The 27,680-nt window shown below is 44.7% G+C and overlaps 1 protein-coding gene across 4 annotated transcripts in view; it reads left to right on the top strand.

Annotated features, from left to right (window-relative positions):
• The window catches only part of PRKACA (protein kinase cAMP-activated catalytic subunit alpha), a 902,215-nt gene that overhangs the window by 688,991 nt on the left and 185,544 nt on the right, over positions 1 to 27,680 (top strand). For all 4 annotated transcript variants that reach the window (XM_085654293.1, XM_085654294.1, XM_085654292.1 and 1 more), the window contains one exon: positions 24,550 to 24,632. In XM_085654293.1, coding sequence (XP_085510419.1) covers positions 24,550 to 24,632 — 83 coding nt within the window. The remainder of the gene's footprint in view (positions 1 to 24,549; positions 24,633 to 27,680) is intronic.

The following is a 27,680-nucleotide window of genomic DNA, read 5'->3' as shown; positions in this document are numbered from 1 at the left end:
CATCAAGAGGAGGTTATCAGAATCAGCAAAACAGGCAATATCAATCACAATATAGACAGCCTTATGGGTGATCATCTTACAGGCAATCCTCCTCGAGTAGTTTCTCTCGCCAGGGCGGACGAAAGCGATCGAACAATCAGGGTCGCGATGCCAACAGAAAACAATGATATTCGCAGGACGCCAGTCATCCATCCTTCCCTCCCGTGGGCGCAAAGATTTCAACTTTTGCACACAAGTGGGAACAGATCACCTCGGATCGTTGGGTCCTTGACCTAGTCAGAAACGGTCAAACCTTGGAATTCTTAAAACGACCACCTACTACCCCGCCCAAGGGTCCCCCTTCCCCTCGTCTTCACTTACTGTTCAAAGAAGCCTTAAAAATGCTACACAAGAACGCAATAGAGAAGGTTCCATCGTCTCAAAAGGGAACCGGGTTCTATTCTCGATTTTTCCTCATCAAGAAAAAGTCAGGAGAGTGACGCCCTGTGAGAAGTTGGCCTGGCATATGCTGTCCTCTAGTTATAGGGGACACCTTGTACCAGTCCAATTCGACTCTTATGGTGATAGGTTAAAGACAACCTTTAAAGAAAGCTATCCTAGTGGTAGCTGTGGAGAGCAGCCTTCAGGCTAAGTCTTGATGGAGTGTTAAGCTTATTGTTTTACCATAGATAACCTCTTGAATAACCAAATGAAAGAGTAGTCCACACAGGTATATATATAAAATATATGTATTTATTCTAGGAATAATCCCACTAGTCTCTTTATGAGGCTAGAGGTGAAGATACAATTCAAACAAGCATTGATAGTTACAATAAATAGCACTGGAATCATAGGGCCCCAGGGGGGGACCAAACCATATATCAAAAAAGTGGTATAAGAACCACGACAATTCTACAGACAATGCCTGGGACATTTAGGGTCGCTGGCCCCTTGTGAAACCACCCAAGGTAGTGAGGAAGGGGACCCACAGGAGACGCTTGCAGTGGCTAAAGCTACTGTCGGGATCTCTATTAAAGCCTATGGAGAATGTCGCGGTTGAATTTTACAAGATTAAAAACACTTCTAGCAGGAGTTCAAGTTCAATACTTTAGAGTTAAGCTTTTGAAGGGCCCACACCCACGAGAGTACCGAGGTACCACTGTTACCTGCCCCAGGGAAGCCGGGTGCATAGGTCGTTTTCGATGTCGGGTCGTGGGCTTATTTTCAATGGCAAAACGTGAAGAACTGCTGCTAACAAGAAGCGTCGTCGATGTCGTGAAGAATGAAAATGTAGATCTTGAAGAGAAGGACCTGAAAGCAGAGGGGACAGAGTCTGGGTCACGGCACAGTGACCAGGGGCTCAAGAGAAGGAGCCCTTCAATGTCGGGTGCTTCCAGGTTTAAGAGGTGTAGCTTGGATCGTCAGACACGGGGTCCAGGAGGCGTCAAGGAAGGCCAGCTTCTGGAGGGCGACTGTCCCACGAAGGATGAGGGTCGCTGCGGTGTTAGTGTCCGGATTCGAGCACCCACCAGAGGGTCGAAATTTCAAAGCACACTACAAAACCCAGCATGCAACCCACTAGAGGGATTAACTACCTATTAGAAAATGTCCAACCAGGACACAGGTTTTAAATGCTTGCTAAGTGACGCTTTGACGCTGCAACGATTCAGGCAACGCCCGTGAAGAAGGAGCGGGAGGCTCCGAAACCGGTCGGCGTGAAAAGACTATGTCCGCAAGTTGTGTCCCTCCGAAATATATTATATATTATATATTATATATATATATATATATATATATATATCTACTGGCGGTCGCCTTTTGCAGGTCTGGTGTCAATCTGTTCAGTAGTTCTTGAGAAAATCAAAAGTAAAATCATATATATATGTGGGCGGAGTCTAACCACACATCTCATCCTGAGATCTGATTGGCTGTCAGCACTTCATCCAAGAAGTGTTGGCAGCCATCTTGGGACCAATATACATGATAGCACCTCATTAAAAAGCATTGCAGTTAATAGAAGGTTTTAAGACTTTAGTTACATTCTAAATCATTTGTTGATGGTACCATACTCATTTTAGGAATTGTGGTATGTTCTAAGGTGATTTCACCATGTGAAAAAGCCTTCTGCTGGGATATCATGATTGAGAGAAAAATATTTTCTCATGCTTTTCCCACAGAGGTTTGGACGGTGATCTATAAGCTAAACTGAGAGCTTATTTTCTGTAAATTCACATTATCTTTCTCAGTCATGTGAGAATGAAGTCTGACATTCTCAGTAAAACATGTACATCCAACAAGGGCAGAGACTGTCAGTTGATTCCTTTGTGTTCTAATGCAGCTTCCAGAGTGTTCCAAAGAACAACTAGAGCGCTAACAGTTCTACTTATGATAAACGTATGGCACACCTGAAGCCATCTTGCTTGGATTAAAGTGGTAACTCTTAAAACATTTAATTTAAAAAGGAACAAAATGAGGGGGTTCATTTTTCCATAAAAAGTATGATTAGTGCTGCAGAAAGAAAAATTAGGGCACATTTTGAGTGACTTCTCAAATCCTCTTCTATTTCATTAAAACATTCTGACATGCAGACTGAAACATGCACTTTCAATACCAGCAGCAGTTTTCCCTGGTGAGCAGTAGCTTTACTACAGTGATCTAATGAGCAAAAAGAGTGCTAACATTTTGAATTTATGGCAAATGTGTGACACATCTGAATGCCTTCTTGATGGAATCAAAGTAAAAAACTGAAAGTGTTTCCTACTGAGGAGACTGCAGTAAATGAGGAAATTAGGAAACTTCATAACAAATAAGTCTCCCAAGATGGCCACCAGAGACAAAAGAGCCCAAATGTAGCCCGAATGTCACCCAGATGTAGCCCAATTATAGCCCAATGACAGAATGTCCCAGAGGGTTCTTAAAAACTACTAGAGCGCTTACTGTCTTCATTATGACAAAAGTATGGCACACCTGAAGCCATCTTGATTGGAATAAACTGGTAACACTTAAAACATTTAATTTAAAAAGGAACACAATGAGGGGGTTCATTTTGCCATAGAAATTATGATTAATGCTGAAGAAAGAAAATGAGGGCACATTTTGAGTGACTTCTCAAATCCTCTTCTATTTCATTAAAAAATTCTGACATGCAGACTGAAACATGCACTTTTAATACCAGGAGCAGACTTCCATGGTGAACAGTAGTTTTACTACAGTGATCTAATGAGCAACTAGAGTGCTAACATTCAGAATTTATGGCAAATGTGTGACATATCTGAATACCTTCATGATGGAATCAAAGTAAAAAACTGAAAGTGTTTCCTACTGAGGAGACTGCAGTACATGAGGAAATTAGGAAACTTCATAACAAATAAATCTCCTAAAATGGCCACCAGAGACAAAAGAGCCCAGATGTAGCCCAAAATCACCCAGATGTAGCCCAAATATAGCCCAATGACAGAAGTGTGCAAAACACTTATTATTTTGTGTTTTTGCAGTGTTATATAGTGCAGACTTGTCAGGTATTGGCGTGCTTTACATGAGCATTGGTTACATCACACAAGAACAAATTCATTTTGGTTGTAGACATGGGGAGACTAAGTGATTTGACCAGAATCACAGAATGTCGGGCTGAAGCAGAAACTCCAACCTGGTTCCCCAGTTGCAAAGTCTGCAGTTCTGGAAGTAACACCACATCCTCTCCCCTAAGTGCAACATTTAATCAAGTGGTCAACTGGATAAAAAAACATAAAGGTAACAAATAATTTAAAAGTGCTTTGTCGCTATTTGAAAACTCAGAAAATATGTCCTTATTTTAGTCTTTTAGAGCACTAACCATAATTTTGATGCCAATAAGACCCTCTCATATATGTAATTTGTAAAGGAAATGCTCTAGGTATTACAGTTTTGATTACATCAAGATGACGTCAGGCGTTCCACACTTTTGTAATAAATATAGAATGTTAGCAATCTAGTTGTTCATTAGGATACTGTTGAGAGGCAGAGGCCAGGGGCACGGACTCTGAAAATTTAAGGCAGGTAGGAGGGTGCAAAGGCAACAATTTAACATCACTGAGCAGGCAGGAAGGGCCGTGGCAGCACAACAGACTATGGAGGGCAGTGGAAAGGGGGGCAGGGGCAACAAACCAACAATACAGGGCTTGCAAGAGAGGCTGTGGCAATGTAATAGACCATTGTGGGCAGAAGGAAGAGGCAATGGTAGTACAACCATACATGCCAACAGACCCGATTCAGCCAGGAAACGTCCAATGTTTTTAAGCTCAAATGGGCTTTATTTGATCTGTCTCCTGTCTACAATCTCCTCTTTTTCAATGTAACTCAAAGGGGAAAATCAATACCCCAGTTTTTTTCCAAAATCTCCCTCTTACCAAGTTCAAAATGTTCGCAAGTATGGTACATTGGATCATGGAAGGAAATGGGGTAGGGACATGGACTTGGATAACAGAGGACAGGAGGAACATGGAGAGGTGCACCAAACTGACCCTGCAGGGCAGGCATCAGGGTTTGCAGCAGCACAATACACCACACAGGGCATGCGGGACGGGAGTGGAGCACAACAATCCATAGAAAGCAAGAGGGAGGGGACAGGACCATGCACATGGACAACAGAGAACAGAGGGGCAAGAGGCAATGGTAGCTAGCTGACCATAATGGACAGACAGGAGAGAAAGCTGCAGCATAACAGACCATAAAGGGCAGGAGGGACGGATCAGGGGCATTACAATGGAACAGACAAGCCAGGAGGGAGGGAGTAGGGGTCTGCACATGTAAACAGAGGGCTGGGGGCAGGGCAGGAGCAGCAAGATAGCCATGGAGTTTAGGCAGGATGGGCACTAGAAGCAAGACACACCATGAAGAGCAACAGTGAGACTGTGATGGCATACACACATGGAGGGAAGGTGGGAGGGTTTCAGGGGCAGCTAACTGACCACACAGGGAAGGTGGGAGGGGCCATGGCAGCACAGAAGACCATGCATGGCAAGTGGGAGGGTTAGTGGCAGCACAATGGCTATGATGGGCAAGAAGGAGGGTGCAGGGGCATGCACAAAGGACGATGGAGGATAGAAGGGAGGGTCAGGACCTGTGCACAGACAAGAAAGTTCAGGGGAAGGGGCCTCACAACAGACCGCATGGGGCAGGCAGGAGGAGCAGTTGCAGCACAACAGACCAGGGAGGGCAGAAGGGTGTGGCAGTACAATGGACCATGTAGGACAGGAGGAAGAGGATAGGGGCATGGCATGTGGACAGGCAGGGTGGAGGTGGCAGGGACAGGTTACAGTCATCTGACAATGCTAGGCAGGTGGGAGGGGAGTGGCAGCTCAACAGAACACTCAGAGTAGATAGGAGTGGCAGGTCCATGGAACATGGTGGGCAAAAAGGATGGAGCAGGGGCATGCACAATTACATCGGAGGGCAGGGGGAAGGAGAATAGGGGCAGCAAGCTAAGCACAGAGTTTAAGCAGGAGGTCAATGATGGGGCATAGAATTGGGCAATGGAGGGCAGCAGGAGTGGACTGGTACATCATACTAAATTGAGGGCAGTGGCAGCACATCAGACCATGCATGGCAGGAGGGAGGAGGCTAGTCCATGGATTCACACAACAGAGGATAGGGAGGAGGGGGATGGGGCAGCAAGCTAACTGTTCAGAGAAGGCGAGTATTAGTAACTTTATTGTTTTTAAAATGTGTGTCTGTGCGAACTACTTAAAATATGAACAAGTATGCAGCATAATCTCACTTTTATTCAGAAAGAAGAGGACGTTTGTGACTGTGACTCCGGGCTCACTTGGCAGAAACACCACCTGACCCTCCACCCCCTATCGCAAAATGTAATGCCCGTGAAAAGGGTAGGTGAACACAGTGTTATATAGAACATAGTCCTGAGAGCACGATTGAAAATGAAAACTAGATATAGTGTATGGTATAAACTATGCACCAAAAAGTGTGATATAAGATGAACCGGGCGTGAAATATAATATGCAATACATTGTGCGCAATGACAGATTCATTGGAGAGCGGAGATAGCACAGGCACTAGCGCGTGCTATGCGATATGCGCCTTGGAGTGTAATATGCACAGGGCAGTGTTGTGTAACCTTACTAGTCTCTAAAGTTGTAATATAAAATATGTGCTGGGGAGTGTAACGTTGCATATGCACTGTGACAAAGATATGGATCCCAGATTGTAATATGTATGGCATAGCACTGTGCGTTATAACATAGGCATCGAGGAAGGCACGTTAGATGGGGCAATATAACCCGTGCGAAGACAAGTGTGGCATGACATATTCACGGGGTGGTGTTACAGTGCACATGGGCTAGAGAGTGTCATAGCATATGCACTAGCTAGTGGAATACAACACAGAGGTGTGTGGCACTCAGCAGGCAATGGTGGGTGTAACACAGCATTGGGCTCTGCCAGGAGCGCGCTGTGACTCTCAAGTGATGTTCGTCCCCTTTCCAGAGAGTAAAATAAAAAGTATTACACATCCGGCAGTGGATGTGTGTTTTATTAACCGTGAGGGGGGTTTCTTGCATAGTTTTGGTCGAATTTTTGTCGAATCCCCTTTGAATGGCTTGGTGTGCATGTGTATTAAATGTGCCCGTCAATAGCTACCCATGTTTGTATAAATAAACGACAAGGGTGTCTACCGGGATTAGGCACGGTAGGGCATCAGACATGTCAGAGCTTCACTAGTGGTGTAAATACATTCCACGTGGATTCATTGTATGCATAGTCGCCTTTTAATGAATATCACGCAAATCGTCATGGTGATAGGTACGTACGGTTTGTCCAGCATGTCCTAGGTGTGTCTATAAATATATATTTTTTAAAAATAATAAAAAACAGTGGCCGGCCCTGGGGATTGGGGTAAACAAAATATAATTAGGAGACAGGCCCTGGGGGATGGGGTCATCAGGGCCAATAAATTAGAATAAGAAGGGGAACCACACAGCCCCCCCTTCTTAAAAAATTAAAATAAATAAAAGACAGGCATCGTGCCGGAGGCCACACCCCCTCCTTGCAGCACTCTGCAAACGCGCCCCCTGGCGAGTTGTAAGTTGGGGAATTAATTCCTCTTCAATACTGAGGGTCCCTGAGGGCCAACTAGCCCAACAGGCATCTCCAGTATGCGCCAGGGAGCTGCGCTGCAGATAGGTGTTCTGAGGCCAAGCCCCTTTTTACACCACTCTGCAACGCAGCTCTGTGGCGCTTACTGGAGGTACCTAGTGGTCTAGCTTGACCCTAGGGACCCTTAGGATTCAAGGGGACTTAATCTCTCAACTTAGAACAGCCACAGGGCGCGTTTACACAGTGGTGAAGGGAGGTGACGGGGCCTGAGGTGACGTGTGCAAACACGCACTATGGCACGTTTTAAATTGGGGATATACATTTCCTTCAATACTGAGGGCCCCTGGGGGCTAACTAGCCCACCAAGTGCTTCCAGTAAGCGCCACTGAACTGCATTGCAGAGAGGTCGTCCAGGCCGTGCCACTTTTTACACCTCTCTGCAACGCAGCTCTGTGGCACTTACTGGAGGTACCTAGTGGGCTAGTTGGACCCTAGGGACCCTCAGGATTCAAATGAACTTAATCTCCCAACTAAAAACGGACACAGGGCGTGTTTACACAGTGGTGAAGGGAGGGGACAGGGCCTGAGTTAACGTGTGCAAAAACGCCCTGTGGCCTGTTTTAAGAGGTAGTTTTAATCCCCCTGCCCTATTGTATACTAGGGGCTTACAGAGGAGGTCATGCTAATCACAGGGGGACCCCAACGCATAATGTTCCCTAGTGTATGTAGGTGTTTTCACTGTATTCTAAGTGTCTTTTAACATAGCACTGGCTCTAGGACTGGTTAGTCAGACTCAGTTACCACCAGTATCCGTCTGAAAATGTTGAGGGTACAGGATGATTTTGCAACAAGGCTTCTTTCTGCTCTTCTTTTTGTTCTTTCTGCACGTTATCCTTCTTCCTGCACTTTTCTTCGTCTTTGAGGACTTCTGTTGCTTCTTTCTGCACTTCTTTTTTTTCGTTCTGTGCATTTTTCTTCTTTCTTCACATGTTCTATCTCTGTAGGCATAGTTAGAAATTAGCATTTAAAAAACCTTTGAAATTCACAGAAAAAACCATAGGTTTCAGGCACGTTATAGTTAGGAATTAGCATTTAAAAAACATCAGAAATTCACGGAAAAAGCATAGGTTTCAGGGGTGTTATAGTTAGCTGGACTTTTCACTTGTACAAAACCATTGAAATTCCCCCGTTATAGTTAGTTCAGCTAACTATAACTCGCGCGCCCGCAATGCACTGCTGATGACGTCACATATTACATCACTCATGACATGGTCAGTGACATCACTCATGACATCACTGATGACATCTCAAATGACATCACTGATGACATCATCCTTGTGATAGAGTGGCAGACCTCCTCTCACCCTAATACAACCTTTGATACACACATTCAAAAATAGAGACTAAACTTTTCAAAACAATGGACATACCAGTACCAGTTACAACAACCTCTTCAGTAATTCTAAGATCCACATACACATCCACTCATTCACCAACAGTCACTCATACATGTACTCACTCATCATATGTACTCATACACATATACATCCTGTTACACAATGCCACTCATCCATAGAGTTACTCATGCTAATAAAGAATCAAACATACATTTACTTGCATATACAGTTATACACACACCACCACACTTACTTCTACGGAAACTTATACATACTTAGTCTTTTAAACAATCACTTTTAGAAACACATACTTATTCATACAGGAACTCTTTCAATCTCTCACTCTCACATATACTCACTTATATACACCAATAGTCACATATACTAGTTTAAAACATATGTAGTTACTCATAAAGACACTATTGAGACAGTCATTCACTCACTAACACACCCATACACACACTCATCCACCCATACAGTCCTGCACACATGCTTTCTTCAACACATACAAAGAGTGAGTCACTCATTCATGCACCTATGCACTACGTAATACCCCCCACCGAACCATGCAGACACTCAGACTGATACTCAAAAAACCAACTAATAACCTATATAGACACCCATGTAGCTACTCACCAACCCATGCAGCCACTTATACACAAAGTGAGAGACTGAGACAGATATTTACATATTTAAACATTACTCACTAAGCCATGTATTCACTATGATACACTTAATCAGTCAGTTACACAATCAATTTTTCAAAAACAAATCATCCATTTAGACACTTATATACCCATTTATTCTTCCATCGACCTTGAGATATACATATATAAAACATATTTTATTTTCAGAAAAACACACATTCACTGGATGATGTCATCAGTGATGTCATTTGAGATGTCATCAGTGATGTCATGAGTGATGTCACTGACCATGTCATGAGTGATGTAATATGTGACATCATCAGCAGTGCATTGCGGGTGCGCGAGTTATAGTTAGCTGAACTAACTATAACGGGGGAATTTCAATGGTTTTGTACAAGTGAAAAGTCCAGCTAACTATAACACCCCTGAAACCTATGTTTTTTTCAGTGAATTTCTGAGGTTTTTTAAATGCTAATTCCTAACTATAACGTGCCTGAAACCTATGGTTTTTTCTATGAATATATATATATTATATATATATATATATATATATATATATATATATATATATATATATATATATATATATATATATATATACACGCATATATATATTTTAAGTTTGTTTTTTCATACATACTGTTTTTGAACCTGCATTCTGTTGGTTTGACAGCATTATTAGCTTGTTAATATTCTAGCCTCTCTGGATGTTTTGGGAATTTATGAATCCTGTCTCCCACCATCCGCAAACGACACTGTTTGGCTTACTATTCTGATTCAGGCATGTGAATCTATGAAAGATACCCCAATACTGGATAAGAAAACAAGTTACTTACCTGTAACTACAGTTATCCAGTATTGGTATCTTTCATAGATTCACATGCACCCACCCTCCTCCCCGGCGAGACAGTTCTTTTATTGGGATCCCTATTTCCCACTTGTGCTAAGAAAATCTGAGGAGAACTGTATCTGCTGTGAGGGTTCTAGAGGGTGCTGGTACCTGATTGGCTAGAACTGTTTTTTAGTTCTTTTCGTATAATGACATAGATAGGCTACTAAGTTTTAGGCCTCTGGCCCTCTTTTAGCCTACTACTATTATTTACTTAGGCACTGCTTTTGTATTTTACCGTAGGACTCCCGCCTCGGCAACGGGGAATGATTCAGGCATGTGAATCTATGAAAGATACCAATACTGGATAACTGTAGTTACAGGTAAGTAACTTGTTTTCATATTTTTACAAGAATGTAAGACTCGAGAATGATTATTGCAAGCAGATTCCCAAGTGGGCTAAGCTTCCCTTCAGAAGCTATTTGGTTGGTGTAGTGTTGGTTCTTTCTCTTACTCCGCTTTTGTGAGTGATCGGCTTCGTATTCTCTTAAGAACATAAGACTAATAATGAAGTGCTTCTGCAGGCGAAGTAATATTTACTTACCTGTAGTCTTGGATCTCCTAAAGGGAATCCTGATTATTGTTGCTAACAACCCTCCCACAAAAAAGGCAAGGGACATAACCTCAGTTCTTCCAAGATCCTTGATCTGACTTTAAAAAAAAAAAAAAAGTGCTCATCTGCCACTGCAGGGCGTAATGGGATATTGCTGCTATGACATTCCTTAAAGAAGCAGCAGCAGTTTATTCCAAGCCTTTCAGGCTTCAGCATCTTAGGTTACATTATCCCAATTTCCTGTGTGCTTTCCTTTAAAACGGTTTGTGAAAACGTTTTCTTTACATTTTTCATATAGTGACTCTTTTAAAATTGATTCCATTTAGTTTTAACTATAATTGGTGAACATTGACCAATGTAGCCTTTTTATACGCTGTTAAAATACAAAGAGATATATATATATATATGCTGTGTATGTGTATATGTGTGTGTATATATATATATATATATATGTATGTGTATATATGTATATATTTGGCATTAGTCGTCCATCTAGTGTTGGGCTTGGAAGTGTGCAAGTTGGTTTTTTTTGGAAGAAGTTCCTCAATTTATAGTGGTGACTCCTTTTGATTGCATTGCCATGGTCAACAAGTCCATTGTTAGTTGTTTTTTTACGCCATCTCGTTCGGTCGTGTGTTCCTCTGCTCCAGTTGACACTGTCAGTAGGATCCATTTCTATCACCGTCTGTATTGTTATCGAGATTCATTATACTATATTATACATCTAAAATCTTCTAAGAGATTCAATTCCGTTCCGGCCTTCGCCCTTCGGGGCGAAAATTAACTTCGACGTTTCTTCTTATACAGAAACTACTAAACGGTATGGAATGGACACCTTTTAAATTTTGCCCTTCCTGTCATTCAAAATTCCAAAAATACCGATTTACATAAAATGTGAAATTCCTGCCTCTCGCCGGATCATCAAGAACAGATCTGCGAGACCTGTAAATGCTTAAGGCCAAAGAAGACACTTTGGGAACATAAAGCAGGAAGAATGCAAATGTCTTGACGCAAAATCAATGATACACCGGACATTTTCAGTTCGGAGGAACCGGAAACAGAAATGGAGCACATCCGTCGGCTATAGATTAGAGTACTTTCTCTCAAGAACAAAGCTCAGACGCAGAAACCCTTACACCTGGGCAACAAACCATGAGTAAACTGCCCCAAAAAGTTACACCCAAGGTACAAAAGTCTGCTGTTGGGCCTCAACTGCCTTCGGGCCATGGTCTGCACGGAACGACTGATCATGGAGAGTCTGGCCTCGGCTCAGCTCTGAAAAGACAGTCATAGACTATCGATCCGAAACAGTCCACCTCCAACTCAAAAAAATCTTCAGAGCCGAAAACATCCAAAGCATATGTGTCCACATCTTCGGTACCGAAACCACCTGATCCAAAAAACGTTTGGACTGTAACTCTAAATCTAAAGCCTCGAATCCGAAACACTCCTCACTCAAGCATACAGGAGACAAAATAGTCAAAAAACGTACAGTTGACCATTTTTCAGAGGAGGTTCAACCAGTTTTTGAAAATTTGCAACAGCAATTGAACAATAAACAAAACATCTAGTAATTCATCCAGATACAGGAAGAACACTTACTAGACCTCCTCAAAAACATTTAATTCCTGCAAAGAAAAGAAAACAGGAGGATAAAGCCACCTGTTCACTTAGGATTACTCCTGCTCCAATACCACATACACCTTCACCTCAATTTTCTCCAGAACTTGAGGCTATTCACTCAGACTAGCCATACGCTCTTTTTAAAGGGATGGGGGTTGTGATGATGATCAACACAGTACCCCCACAAAATGACTGGGATATATTTGACACAGAACTGCCTGATGTCACGGATCCAGACCTTTATCCCTCTAAACCCTCTCCACCAGATGATACCACTACATGTTATGACCTCATAATAGCAGTACATTTTCATAAGGTACCTTTGCATACTGAGGAAATAGACGATGACTTTGTATTTGAAATCTTTCCTACACTCAAAAACCAACCCAATATCTCCCAATAGACATACTACTGATATTTTTAAAGAGCTCTTAAAATTTAGAATATTACTCCAAGAGTGGACAAAAAATATATACCTTCCCCAACAGACCCTACCTACATTAGGACTCAGCTTACACCTGATTCCTTAGTAGTTGCAACAGCACGTAAAAGTGTAAACTCTCGAGCAACTGGTGATGCTCCACCACCAGATAAAGAGAACAAACTTATAGATGCAGCAGGAAAAAGGGTTGCAGCCCAATCTTCTAATCACTGGAGAATTGGTAACTCTATAGGTCTGTTATCAAGGTATGCTGGGTCACAATGGCAAATTTTACAGCATCTCCCAGAACAATACAAAAAATGGGCATACCAAATTATATCAGAGGGTAAGCTTATGTCAAACACAAACATAAGGTGCGCTCTTGATGGAACTGATGCAGCTAGGGGAATAAATAACCAGCCTTTTGCTAGGAAGACATGCATGGCTAAGGGTATCTGGTTTTTAAACCAGAAGTGCAACAAAATATTATAGGTCTTCCTTTTGATGGTGAACACCTTTTTAGTCCACAAGTAGACGCTTTACTATAGAAAATCAACAAAGATAATGAGACTGCAAAGTCAAGGGGAGCACTACAAATGCAGTCTCAAAGGGGCACTTTTTGTCGCTCTACATATTGCAGAGGATGTAAAACAACCTCGTCAGACACATCCACACCTTTTAACAAAACTCAAACAAGTCCCCAAAGAGAATATTATAGAGGATCTTACAGAGAGAAGAATAACAGGGGATGAGGTAGAGGAGGTTTCAAGAAAAACACTTCCTCTCCTACAACCAAACAGTGACTCAACTGCCATTCCCCCCGATCACATAACACCTGTTGGGGAAAGACTACAACAGTTCTTTCCACAATGGGTAAACATCACATCAGATCAATGGGTGTTGGATGTTATCATATTGACTGGAGCTAACCTCAACTCCTCCAAATGTACCACCTTGTTTTCACAAAATGTCTACACAACATCTAAACCTGTTAAAAGAAGGAATTCAAGCTCTATTTAAAAAAGGTGCAATCAAATCAGTGCCAATACAACAACAGGGAAAGGGGGTTTAATCCCTTTACTTTCTGATTCCCAAAAAGGACAGAACTCTAAGACCCATATTAGATCTCAGTCTTCTAAAAGGGTATATCCTATCAGAACATTTTTAGATGGTCACACTTCAGGATAGAATCCCACTTCTCCAAAAAGTAGATTTCATGACAGCATTGGATCTAAAGGATGCATATTTTCACATTCCAATCCACCCAGCACACAGGCAGTATCCAATGTTTGCCTTCGACAGACAGCACTTTCTGTTCAAAGTGCTATGGTTCGGGGTCACCACAGCCCCCAGAGTATTTACCAAATGTCTGGCAGTAGTAGCAGCCCTTTTAAGGAGACAAAATATACACGTATTTCCGCATGTAGACAATTGACTTATCAAAAGGAACACAAATCACACATTTTGCAAAGCACTCAGACAACAATCAATTTACTGCACAAACTAGGTTTCACTGTATATGCAGTAACATCACACCTACAAACACTACAAGTACATCCTTACTTGGGAGCAATCATAAATTGTCAAACAGGAGTAGCTTGCCCACATGCAGCCAGAACTCCGATCTGGTGCCACTATTTCAGCCTCGGAAACAAATATCTGTAAGAACAGTTATGCGTCTCTTAGGAACTATGGCCTCAGGCATAGCCATAGTACCTCATGCCAGACTAAATATGCATCCTCTACAACAATGCCCGTCGCAACAATGGTCTCAAGGGGAGGATCATTTGGACAATCTAGTGTTGATCAGCCGTCAAGTTTGCCAGTCTCTGCAATTGTGGAACTACAGCAAACTTGTACAGGGACGGCCTTTTATAGACCCAATTACGCAAACGGCCATTACAACGGACGCATCAACGATAGGTTGGGGAGCACATTTACAGGACATAACTGTGCAAGGGCACTGGACATACAGTCAGTCTCTTCTACACACCAATCAACTAGAACTCTTAGCAGTTCATCTGGTGATGAAACCATTCCTTTCTCGCCTAAAAGGCAAGGTAGTTTTGATCAAAACAGACAACATGACAATCCTGTATTATCTGCAAAAACAAGGAGGGACAAAATCTCCACAATTATCTCTGCTACCACAAATGATCTGGAAGTTTTCTCTACAGCACAACATTCAGTTGCTTGCTCAGTACATACCAGGAGTAGACAATCATCTGGCGGATCTTCTCAGCAGAACACGCCAACATGTCAGAGAGTGGGAAATAAATGTACAAGTCCTACACCCATTCTTTGAACAATAGGGATATAGATCTATTTGCAGCACCACAAAAAAATGCCAGAACTTCACCTCCAGATTCCAACATCCAAAATCCAAGGGCAATGCACTATGGATCAATTGGTCTGGGATATTTGCTTACGTTTTTCCAGCTCTCCATTTGTCATTTGCAAACGGAAACAGTAATCCCTCAAACTGATGCTAATTGCTCCAACATAGGCCAGACAACCATGGTACACAACACTGCTGAAGATGTTGGTAGTACCACATCAAATGTTACCCAACCGACAAGATTTCTTACGCAGAACAAAGGAGCAATACTGCACCCAAATCCCAGATCTCTCATTCTTGCAATTTGGCTCCTGAAGTCTTAGAATTCGGATACCTAAGCTTACAAAAAGAATGCATGGATATCCTAAAAGAGGCAAGAAGAGACCCACAACAAGAGCATACTTTGCAGCAAAGTGGAAACGTTTTGTTTATTACTGTCATTCAAAAGGCATTAATCCTATACAAGCATCACCTCAAAACATAGGTTACATGCTACATTTGCAAAATGCAGGTAGAACAAACTTCTCTTTTTAGAATTCCTGTAGTTAAATCATTTTTTACAAGGACTTAAGAGTTATTTCACCCAGAGCACCACCTACGCAAATGTGGAATTTAAATATTTTGCTAACAAGGTTAATGGGGCCACCTTTTGAACCATTGCGTACATTCCAATTGCAGTTTCTTTCATGGAAACTCGCTTTTCTAATTGCAAAGGCCTCGCTTAGCAGAGTAGGAGAAATTCAAGCATTGACTTTAGAAGAGCAATTCTTTCAATTACATAGAGACAAAGTGGTTTTAAGAACTAACCCTAAATTCATACCTAGAGAAATATCATAATTTCACATTTCACAATCCATAGAGTTGCCTGTATTCTTCCCTCATTCAGAATCAGTAGCTAAAGAGTGTGACTTACATTAGAGGTCAAAAGAGCATTAATGTTCTATATAGATAGAACACAATCTTTCTGTAAAACATAATAACTGTTTGTCTTATTTTCAAACCACATAAGGGTTAAGCAATTTCTAAATCGGTTATTGCACGTTGGATAGTTAAATGTATTCCACCAAGAGCCCATTATACATGTAAAAAAAAGGGCTTCTATTACATTTATAGGGTATATTCCCATAGCTGATGTATGTAAATTAGCTACATGGACTACTCAGCATACATTTACAAATTGTGCAGATGTTATGGCAAGACAACAAGCAAATTTTGTTCAAGCAGTATTACGTACTTTATTACAAGCAAATGCACCAAGCTCCAGTTAATCACCGCTCACAGGGAGAACTGCTTTTTGTATCTACAGCCACACATGCCAACAAAAGGTGAATGCTACTTACCCGGTAAGCATCTGTTTGTGGCACGTAGTTCTGTAGATTCACATGCACTCACCCTCCTCCCCGGTGACTTGTGCTCTTTGCATTTATATACATATATCATGCATTCACTACATGGTCATCTCTATAGCATACGCTATCCTTTCACTTCATCCTCACCCGCCAAACGGAAAACAATCTAACAATGGAGTCGATGACCATGCTCAATGCAAGCAAGAGGAGGAGTCACTATAACTCGTGGCTCAAAGAACTTCTTCCAAGAAAAACAACTTCCACACTTCAGAGTCCAACACTAGATGGCGGACTTATGCTAAGCATGTGACTCTACAGCCCTACATGCCACAAACAGATGCTTACTGGGTAAGTAACATTCACCATATACAGACACACCATATGTTAGACTCCCTCACCTCCAGTGTAAACAATCTTTGAGAATCTGACTAGTGGAGCCTACAATGTTGAACGGTCTCTCCACCTCAGAATGAGGTGTATATATTGCGATATTGCACGATTAAGGTGATGTTAAATGTGTTTGTCTGAGCACTGCTTTTTTGATATTAACTATTGAAAATTTCAAGTCATATAAAGAGCCATACTATAAGCATGTGAATTTATGCAAGATACATATGTTGGAGACTGTATTTACAACCAAGTTAATTTTTGTCATATGCCTAAACCCAGAGAAGTGTCAGAACCTTCTGTAACTTGTACTGAGGAGGTTTTTGATAGTATTTTCATTATGTTTAAAAAGCTAGTGTCTTCTAGTCAGTGATTAGGTAGGACTGACTTAAAACCAGGTTAAACGCTTTCTATAGCTTGTAGAGTTCTACTTTGCATATCCAAATGTTCTGTGCAGGGAGTTGTACCCTCCACCCCAAATAGATAATCATATCTGATAGTCATCTAGCCGCAGGTTCCTTACCTTTGAACTTCGAGACTTCAGGTTGGATCCGGAAGATTTTGATAGCAGTACCCCTGCGAGTGGATAAGTGGCGTCGGTCACCTCATCATGACGTTGTAGGTGTCTGGTTCGTCGTCCTGATAGCTGCATTGTCTATATAGGCACTACCCTGGTACGCTGATGTCAGTTATTTTCTTTCCGTGCCAATCAGCTCAGATCTGTCGAAGAGAGCTACCTCCATTCACTATTTGACAGACTCTTTGTTGACTCCTTTTGGTGTGCTGGGTATATCTAGTAAGAAAGCCTTGGGGTTCAAGTCGCACCATGTTGGTCACGGACCCCAATTCCGTGTGTCTCTGGTGCGCTGTCAGGTAAGAAGCACCATAAAAAGAACAAGCAGTTAAAGCGTGCTTCGACATCGCCTCATCAGTCGCGCAACGAGATAGAGGAGCCTCGGCGTTCGAGGTCCCGCTCCGCAGAGCGGGTGCCTGGGTCAACTCTGCGTTTCTCCCTCTTTCTGGGCCCGGGAGCGACCCCCGCCAAACTAAAATAATTTTATGATGCCCTGTGCACCATATTTGGGTGGCCGGACTCTGCCGCCACGCCTTCGGGCCCTGCAGGTTCAGCTGAAGAAGACCCTGTGGGTTCCGCACATTCTTCTCCAGCCACGGCCTCCTTTTGGAGCTGGACCGGTACTGGTTGTACCTCTGCGGCTTTCCCCGGCACTGCGTCCGACATCAAGGCTCCCAGTTTTGCCGGCACCCACCGGCAACCTCATTCCCCTGCCCCCCCCCCCCCCCCCCTGCCCTATTTTGAAGGGTTAGGCGTGGATGATGAAGATTGGGAGGGCAGCAGGATGCCTTAGAAATCCTGCAACCCAATGAAGACCTGGACTGGTATGAGGACCTGGGTGATGCCAGCGGCCTGGATACCTCCCCAGATTCAGGCATGCTGCCTCCCCCTAACCTAGCTATGGAGGAGAGAGCTTTATTCGCAGTGGTGGTGTGTAGAGCTGCTCAGGTCTTACACCTTCAGCTTCCTTCAGTGGCAGTCACGACTAATGTCCTGACGGAGGTCCTGCTGCCTGGTGTCTCCTCTTGGGAACCCTTGCTGCCTTTCAATGAGGCCTCAGCAGATTTTCTACTGGGCACCTGGTCCAAGCACAGAACGGGGGCTCCTGTGGATAGAATTATTGCCTGCAGCCACCCTCCTGCACCAGGCGACCTAGCTTTTCTCTCTACCCACCCCACAGAGTGTGGTGGTCCAAGCCTCCACTTCCCATGGCGCGTTGCCTTCCACACCTCCGGAAAGGGAATCCAAAAAGCTTGAAAGCATCAGTAAGAAAATCTTCTCTTTCACCAACCTAGCATTGCGGTCGGTAAGCACTGCATGCCTCTTCGGCCATTACTCCCATTCACTATGGGATCGGTTGCACAAGTGTTGCCCAGAGACTCCGAGGAGGACCAAGCTGTCCTTTTCCAAGCTATCACAGACAGGAGCGTTGCGGCAAAGTTTGCCATATGATGTGGTTTAGACACGATAGACTCGCTAGGCAGAGCGATTTCCTCGATGGTGACCGTTAGACAGCACGCCTCACTGAGGACGTCTAGATAGATTGTTCGGGGATGTCCAAGCTCATCTTATGGACATGCCATTTGATTGCTTCCATCTCTTTGGAGACCAAGCAAATGCAGCTCTTGAGCGCTTTAAGGACTCGCTACGGCCAAGTCCCTAGGCCTCACTACCGCATCCCGGCCTGTGTCTGCTTTTCGCCCATTTTGTGGCCCCACAAGTCCAGCAACCTTTGCAGGGTTGCCTGATGCGCTTTGCCCCGACCCTGCGGGTTACTCCCTCCCCTTTGAGACTACGCCTCCCTCCATGCCTCCAACTTGCGATCAGCTGACGGAGGATAACCTTGCCTTACTCCACGAGTAAGTCAAGACTATCTTGGCGAAGGGTGCCATAGAGAGGCTGTGGTTGCTATTCCTGCTATTTCCTATCCTAGACCTCAGGCCCTCAACTACTTCCTCAAAAAGGAGAAGTTCAGGATGCTCATCCTTGCGCAGGTCCTGTCTGCTCTGGACCCAGGAGGCTGGATGGTACTTCCATATCCCCGTCCTGTCTGTCCATCGTCGTCACCTGCGGTTGACAGTGGCCCACAAGCACTTTGTTTGCTGTGCTCCCCTTCGGCCTCACCAGTGCCTCTTGGGTCTTCACCAGCGTGATGGCTGTGGTCGGAACCCATCTGCGGAGATCAGGGGTTCCAGTCTTACCCTATCTCGACGACTGGTTGTTGAAGGCTGGCTCATCTCAAGCAGTTGGCCCACACCTCAGGCTACGGCGAAACTCCTGCACTCGCTGAGGTTCACTATCAACGTGCCGAAGTCACACCTTACTCCCTCTCAGACGCTCCATTTCATCGGAGTGGTTCTGGACATGGTGCAGTTTCGGGCCTATCCTGCTGAACGCGAGTTCAGGATATTCTGGCTATGATATCAATGTTTCAGCCTCTATCCTGGATTTCGGTGAGAATGACTTGGGGGCTGTTTGGCCGCATGACCTCCTGCATCCTGCTAGTGGACCATGCCAAATGGCACATGTGGGCTCTGCAGTGGGACCTGAAGTTCCAATGGGCTCAGCATCGGGGTAATCTCATTGCCCTAGTTCAGATATCAGAGGGCACCGTGAACGGACTGCGATGGTGGCTCACAAACTGCAATTGGGTCAGAGGCAGACCCCTCTTCCCTTCCTACCCAGATCTGACAGTATTGACTGATGTGTTCCTTCTGGGATGGGGCGGCCATCTTGGAGAGCTGGAGATCAATGGACTCTGGTCTCTAGAGGAAGCCAGGCCCCTCCTCAACCTAGCTTTTACGGTCCGGTTGGCACTGAAAGCCTTTTTATCCTCATTCAAAGGAAGGCTAGTTCAGGTGTTCACGGCCAACATTTCTGCCATGTGGTACTGCAACAAACAGGGCGGAATGAGGTCATAGACCCTTTGTCAAGAGTCCCTGCGTCCCTGGACGTTACTGCAACAACAGAGCATTTCCCTGGGGGCTCAACATCTGGCCAGTTCTCTGAATGCCAAAGCGGAGAAAATTCAGCTACCGGTGCCTTGCGGATCACTCACGGCATCTCCATCTGGAGGTGGCACAAGGTCTCTTTCAATAATGGGAAGAACCATGGTTAGATCGTTTCGCCTCTGAAGAGAATGTGCAATGTCAGAAGTTTTGCACGTTGGAGTTTCCAAGCTGGCTCTCACTCAGCAAAGCTTTTCAGCACGAGTGAAGCACAGTCCTCCTATATGCCTTTCCGCCCATACTACTCCTGGAGAGTGCTCAGAGATCAGGAGTCTTCCTTGTGGATTCAGACTGGGCATGGAGAGTCTGGTATCCAGAACTTCTGCAAATGAGCATCAATCGTCCGGACAGGCTGCCTCTTCTGGAGGATCTTCTGTCGCAGCAGCAGGGGACGGCCCTCCAACCGATCCTGTCCACTCTCCTCCTTGTGTGGAGATTGAGCGGCAACCGTTGACCGCTGTTGACCTTCCTGCTGAAGTCTGTGCGGTTATTCTGGCCTCGATTAAGTCTGTACATGCCTACCATTGGCAAAAGAATTGTAAACATTGTACATAACGGTCTGTTGAGCCTTTGTCTGCTTCCCTGTCAGATGTTATCATTTCTATTCTCTCCTTGGCCAAGCAGGGCTCTGTTCTGGGCACTCTGAAGGACTACTTTCAGCCCTGTCTGCTTTTCTTCGGCTGCCAGACCAGCCATCTCTTTTCAAATCACCACTTGTACAGAGATTTTTTAAGGGGCTTACCCATATGTTCCCCCTTTTACCTTTTAATATGCCCCAATGGGACCTTAATTTGGTCCTTACCTTTTTGACGTGTGCACCATTTGAACCTTTGCACAATTGTCCCCTTCGGCTGCTCGCTATTAGAACAGCCCTTTTAGTGGCGATAACTTCTGCCAGGAGTGTGAGCGCATTACAGGCGCTGTCATCTCAGCCTCATTACCTGACTGTCTTTCCGGACAAAGTAGTGCTCCACACTAGGACATCTTTTCTGCTAAAGGTAGTAACACCTTTCCATCTGGCTCAGTCTGTTACTCTGTCCACTTTCTATGCACCTCCACATCCTTCCAAGGAAGAAAAGTGTCTCCACCGTCTGGATCCAAAAAGAGCGTTGTCCTTCTACCTTGATCGTACAAAAGAGTTTTTGGGGGACGACCAAGTCTTCGTAGGGTACGTTGGAACAAAGAAGGGGTGAGCGGTTCAGAAGAGGACCGTTTCACGCTGAATACTTCTCTCTATGAAAATATGCTACCCCTTGGTGAAGAAACAACCTCCTGAAGGCCTCGGGCCCATTCTACCAGGACTAAAGCAGCCACCATGGCTCTCCAGCGTGGTGTCCCGGTTTCTGACATCTCCCACTAATGCATCTCTGCACACGTTTTGCTGACACTACTGCCTGGATACTCAGGTCCACAGGGAGGGCTTCTTTGGCCGCTCTGTCTTGCAGGATTTCTTGGTTTGAAGCCTTTCCACAGTCCCACCTCCGTGGATGGTATTGCTTAGGTATCTGTTCAAAGGTAAGGAATCTGTGGCTAGATGTCTCTATCAGATGGACAAGTTACATACCTTTGGTAATACCTTATCTGGTAGAGACATGATCTAGCGGCAGATTCCTTACCGACCCACCCATCCTCCCCACACTGTGGATTGGTTTAATGTCAGGGCTGTTTTCCCTTCAGGGCCCTATTTGTGTTTTTGGCACACTACGGTCAGTCACTTCATGGATCTGTGCTTCTGGTATGGAAAGACGTGAAATGTACTGATGTCAGCGCACCGGGGTGGCACCTATTAAGATGAGGCGGGCATCGCAATGATGACGAACCAGACTCCTACGAAGTCAAGTGGAGTCGTCTGACTCCACCTATCAGTGAGCAGGGGTACTGCTATCAAAATCGTCGGGATCCCGCCTGACTCCTGGATGTTCAAAGGTAAGAAAACTGCGACTAGATCATGTTTTTACCAGATGACATGTTACCAAAGAGAAGCTGGGTGTGTAGGTGCTAAGTGACGTCGGAAACCGCCATAGACCACAACGGAGGACTTCAGAAAAAATGCTCCCAGCGAAGAAGGTGGAATATTCCAGGGGAATCCAAGAGTTGGTTCTGGAACAGAAGATCCTGCAAGCAGTGGGGACAGAGTCTTTGCCACTCAGAGGTGACCAGGAAGCACGGTAGAGCCATGACCACCGATGACGGAAGATGCAGGAGTAATGATGGTAACCTTGATGCTGCAGCTGTGAGGACCAGGCGACACTCTGGATGACCAGGAGCCTTTCACGAGCTGTTCCACGTCGGAAGTCGAGAACCAGAGGGTCAGTGTACGGCGGGATCACCAACAAGCCTTGGCAGCAGCAGACGTGGTAAACAAAGAAGGTGCAACATTGGGACCAGCAAGGTCCAAGGGACTCAGAACAGGCCCCAAGCAAGCAGGGGAGCCCACTAAAGCCAAAGAGAATCCTCATTAGGACCCAAATGCCGAAGGCACAGGAGTCGCAAGAGGACCTCGAGCAGCTCACCAGAGATGCAGGCCAATGATGCAGAGATTGCTGTGAGGACAAAGATCTTGGCAGGAAGAGATGCTGGAGGCCAGAGCTTCTTGCAGCCTGAAGATCTCTTGAGTACAGAGCCAACAAGCCGTGGCAACAGCAAGTAAACGTGGTGCACAGGGGTACTGTTCCAGCGGTTTCGACGAGGAATACTGGTCTCAAACTTGCTGAGATGACAGGTCAGGTCTCGGGTGAGTTGCAGAACCACCACCTGTGTTGCTGAGCCTTTTGTAGTTGGTAGGACATCAGGAGCAGCAGACCGTTCAGCTTCGTTGCGGTCCCTGCAAATGCAGGGGAGTGACTCCTTCACTCCAAGGGAGATTACTTCGGGTGTCTTTGATGCCCACAGGCCTGGAGAGACAGACGATGAAGAAGACTTGTAGAAACGTGAGACTAGGAGCAGCAGGAGTCTTCCTTGGTATAGTCTTGGTTCCTGGCGTACCAAGGTGCCCAGATGGCTAAGTGGTTTCGAATTTGAATATTGTCCCACAATGAACCTGAAGGTAAGCCCTTAAGTACCCAAGGGAAAGGGTTGGGACAATTCAAGGGTCCCTCCCAGAGGAGGGGCTGGACAAAGGGGAGGATACTCCCATGTCCTCCGTTCAGTTTCGCGCCAGAGGGGGAGCCAAGGGCTCCCTGAACTGGCTCAAACTGGAGTATGGAAGGAGGGCACCAAATTTGCCCTTTAAAGCAGTCGTAGTGCTGGCAAGCGCCCCCACCACAGCCCAATACCCTTAGTCATGTCTGGGAGGTGGTCACACCTCCCTGTGACAGAAAACCTATTGTTCTCCCTTCCCCTGCTTGAGCTCAGCTCAGCAGCAGGAGGGAGAATAGTGTCTGGGGTTGGCAACAGCACTAGCTTGCGGGCATACCCCGAAGGCTGTTACCTGGAGCACTGAGGGCTTCCAGATGGAGCCCTCTGGTGAATGTAATCATACCTCCAACACCAGTAACTGTGTTGGGGTATGATTCCAACATTTTTGATACCAAACATGCCCAGGTTCGGCACATCCAATATATAGTTAGCAATCACGTAATGACGCACGGCCACTATATGTATACAAATGGCTCACTGCACTTACAAATCCTGGAGAATCGACTCCGGGGTTTGTAGGGGGTATCCTGCTCATGCACGGCACCCTCACACTTACAACCTGCCTTCAGGATTGATAGGCTTGCCTTAGGGGTGAGTTATAAGTTTTAAGTGCTGTGACCTCAGATATAGGGAAACTAGCACCAGCTTACACAGACAGCAATGGCAGGCCTATAGTCACAGCTTGAGTGGTCTCTCATGGGTGGCATAAAACATGCTGTAGCCCATGGGAGACCCCTGCTGTACATATGCCATAGGTACCTTAGTACCATATACTAGGGACTGACATGGGTACACCAATAGCCAATTGGGAAGCTACCACTGTCAAATTTAGGGAGGAAGCACAGTGACTGGTGTCCTAATTAGCAGGTTCCCAGTCAGACTAGTCAGAAAACAGAATAACACCAGCCTACTTTCCTACAGTCTCACTTCATTGTTAATCGAGAAATCCCCCAAATGTTTTTGAAATGGATAGACCAACAGATAGAGTACAGAATTTATAGTGATGCAATATCCTTTCTAGTCATAGACCTCATGCTGTCATCACGGTTCTGGGCTCATTAATGGACACTAGCCCTAAGTAAGTAATCTCACTTTGTTGTTTAGGATGCATTGTATGTTTCTAGTCTTCAACATGTTGATGTTGTGTCTTTCTGCAGGATAACTCCAACCTTTACATGGTGATGGAATACATACCAGGTGGAGAGATGTTTTCTCACTTACGGCGGATCGGCAGGTTCAGGTAGGGGGTCATTCAAATCTGACTTCACTTCCACCCTCCTGTGCTTCAACTAAATGGGACATTACTTTGAGTTAGTGCTTCCTTGGTATTGTTTATCATCTTTTTGCTTTTTTGTTTGCTTTTTTTGCCAGTAGTCATGTTGTTGGCCAGGTCTGATTTGAAATTAAATTATTCATTTCATTTTAGCAGACCCACTGGTTTTAACCATCCTGCATCCACCTCCCTAATCATGTAGAGTAGATCCAATCTTTATTAATTGCTGCATCTTTTTCCTTAGGTCTTCAGAAATATTAGTACATGCTGGTGTTGAATGTTAAGCACTATGCACAACAGTACCTTACTCCAGCATTGGAACTTTCATAGATTCACATGCTTGAATCATTCCCCATTGTCGAGATAGGAATCCCCGGTATATTAAAATAGCAATGCAAAGTCAACATGCAGTCAACGCCCTAAAAAAGCCTCCAAAAAGACCACTCATGGGTCTTACAGGCACAGTCCATCAAAATCTCCTCACAAAATGGAAAAGGAGATAAAAGGGCACTATTCAAGGGACAGTAAACCAAGGAAATCAAGTGAAACTGCCTGCATCACCTCCTCAGGGCAGGCGTGCTTTTAAAAAGCCTTCCTCTACTGACCCCCCCCCCCCATTCGTCGGCGGCTCTGTTGGTAGTCTCGTCAACGAGAGAAAAATGGCCTAAAAGAGCAGAACAAGGTAGAATTAGACAATTTACACCAGAGATCACCTCACCTAGTAAAGTGACCCTTTTAGTTCCTTTACACGCGCTAGAAGAACAAGATATGGATGATGATCCTTTTGGCTATACACATAGTCCACCACAGTTGCATGTGAAGTGTCAGGAGGGCGACTATGATGAAGAACACAAGGAACAACATTACTAAATTCCTCAGGAGCAGTATCACCAACAATACCAAGAAGAAATTATCTGCATGCCATCTTAATGGCTCACGGACCTGCAATTTCATTGATCAGACTACAGGAGAAGGTTTCCCACAGCGTCTGCTCCTACTGGACAATCTGCATTACCACCTCGACAACTGTCTGTCCCTCCTTCCACTCCACAACAAGGTCCAAATCTGATACCAACAGTTGCTTCACATTTACCACCACCTGCTGCTCAGCAGGGCCCGGTAACCACTGATGATGACCATGAGGAGGAGAGCTAGGGGATCTGCACCAGGAGTGGGATGACTATCTTATAGAAAACACACAGATGAGCCCCTGGGTCTGAAAATCAGCAGGAGTGCGGGGGAGTCCCTTTTAAAGGCCCGTTTCCCTCACCCACCCGTAGGTGGCATGCTTCATCTTCGGGTAACCTCCTTTTACTGCAAACCTAGTTGCAGTGCGGGATACAACCCCATCTCTGAGAGGGAGGAGCTCAGGGATGTTTTAAACAGAGTGAAGAGGTATCCTAAAACCTTGAGATAAGCAGGGTGTGGACGGAGTGTGGTGGAAAAAGTGAAAGTGAGCTAAAACTAACTCTTTGGTGTGTTGAACAAACTTTAGTGGGGCACCCAGAGGTCAGGATTAAAAAGGTTGAGCTATGGCAGGAGGAGTCAACCTTTCATAGACCAGTGGATGACATGTTTTTAGCCAAGCACCCTCCGTGGAGGTGTATCGGCTTTCTTCAGGACCATAACGTGAACAGGTGAAATAACTGGATGTATGATAATACAACGCGATCATTTAGATTGCGGTACATTACATCGCTGCTTTTACAACCCAAGTCGTTACAACGACTTGCGCTGGACTTAGGAATAGTGTGATTTACTATTCCAACTCCATCCTACGTAACAGTAGGGAAGGTGTTGGAATAGTAAACCACACTATTCCGTAGTCTAGAGCGCCATCCAGCGATGTAAGTGTATTGCAGTATTTTGACTGCGTTGTAAAGGTCGTTTTACGAAATAACCACGCATACCAAACTGAGTAGGTGGTAAGAAGAGTATACAACCAGCTTTAGATATATGAATCACTCAAATTAGTCGCTGGTCAGAATCTTCCCTGAAAAGAGACAATGTGTTAGCATAACATTGTATGTTACATCTCACTACGAACTCCCTTACGAACCACCACGTGTACATGCTTAAAGAAGTGCAGTTGTGTCCTATTGCGAAATGTAAATGACTATTTAAAACGCTTACCTGTATTATCGGGTGAGCTCATGACACAACCTCGGCACACATACTCATTCAGTTCCTATAGAGGAAAGAAGTGGGAAATACAACTTGACTGGGAACTTCAGTCTTAGAAATACAAAGACACAAATGCACAGTTGACCAGATTTAAACACAGTTATTAAAACAAATAAGCTACTGGAGCCTTATTTTGTAGGAAAATTGAGCTTCTCTACAGCATTAGTAGATAAATGGCAAAAGAACTACCATTCACCCACAGTCTACTGTGTAGCTAAAATGTGAATTTTTGTTGGTTTAAAAGGATTTTGCAAGACGCTAAAGGCAAAACGTCGGTGTTAAAATAAGGGGATAGTGATGGTTATTTTCCAAGGGGGTAGATGCTCCGTATACAGAGCCTCTTTGAGTGCAATTAAGTGTGCTTATCCCAAAGGAGACTACCCAGTAGCTGCTGCATTTTAAAACATTCCCAGCAGAACCTTATCTGTGAACTCAAGAGGATGGTGAGCACTCTAGCGCAACCACCACAGTGAGGGTGATAAACAGTTGGAGGTTAGCATGTAATAGCTCAAACAGCCCGGAATACCAAGAGGCGCGTATTTTAAGTGCGGTATTCACTGTAAAGGGCTGATAAAAGGAACCCTGTGAGTCTGCTGTTGAGGCCTGATCATGCTGAGGCAATATGTGTTATTCTGATGGATACATCTGCCAGTGGATTCCTCACCTTGTGAATATCCCTTGCGCCAGCAACATTCGGAAACTTTTGTAGCAGTCCACGCCGATGAGGCCGAAGACGACGTCACAGAGACACGGCTCCGCTCGCGACTCCGCTGACGTCACCGGCTCCATAAGAGGACCTCGTCGGCGTGATGACGTCAGTTCCCTTTTTTC

Source organism: Triturus cristatus, chromosome 4_1 (genome assembly GCF_964204655.1).
Source record: "Triturus cristatus chromosome 4_1, aTriCri1.1, whole genome shotgun sequence".
In the NCBI taxonomy this organism is placed as follows: Eukaryota; Metazoa; Chordata; class Amphibia; order Caudata; family Salamandridae; genus Triturus; species Triturus cristatus.
The sequence above is the reverse complement of the archived record's forward strand: the minus strand, read 5'-3'. Positions and strand labels throughout refer to the sequence as shown.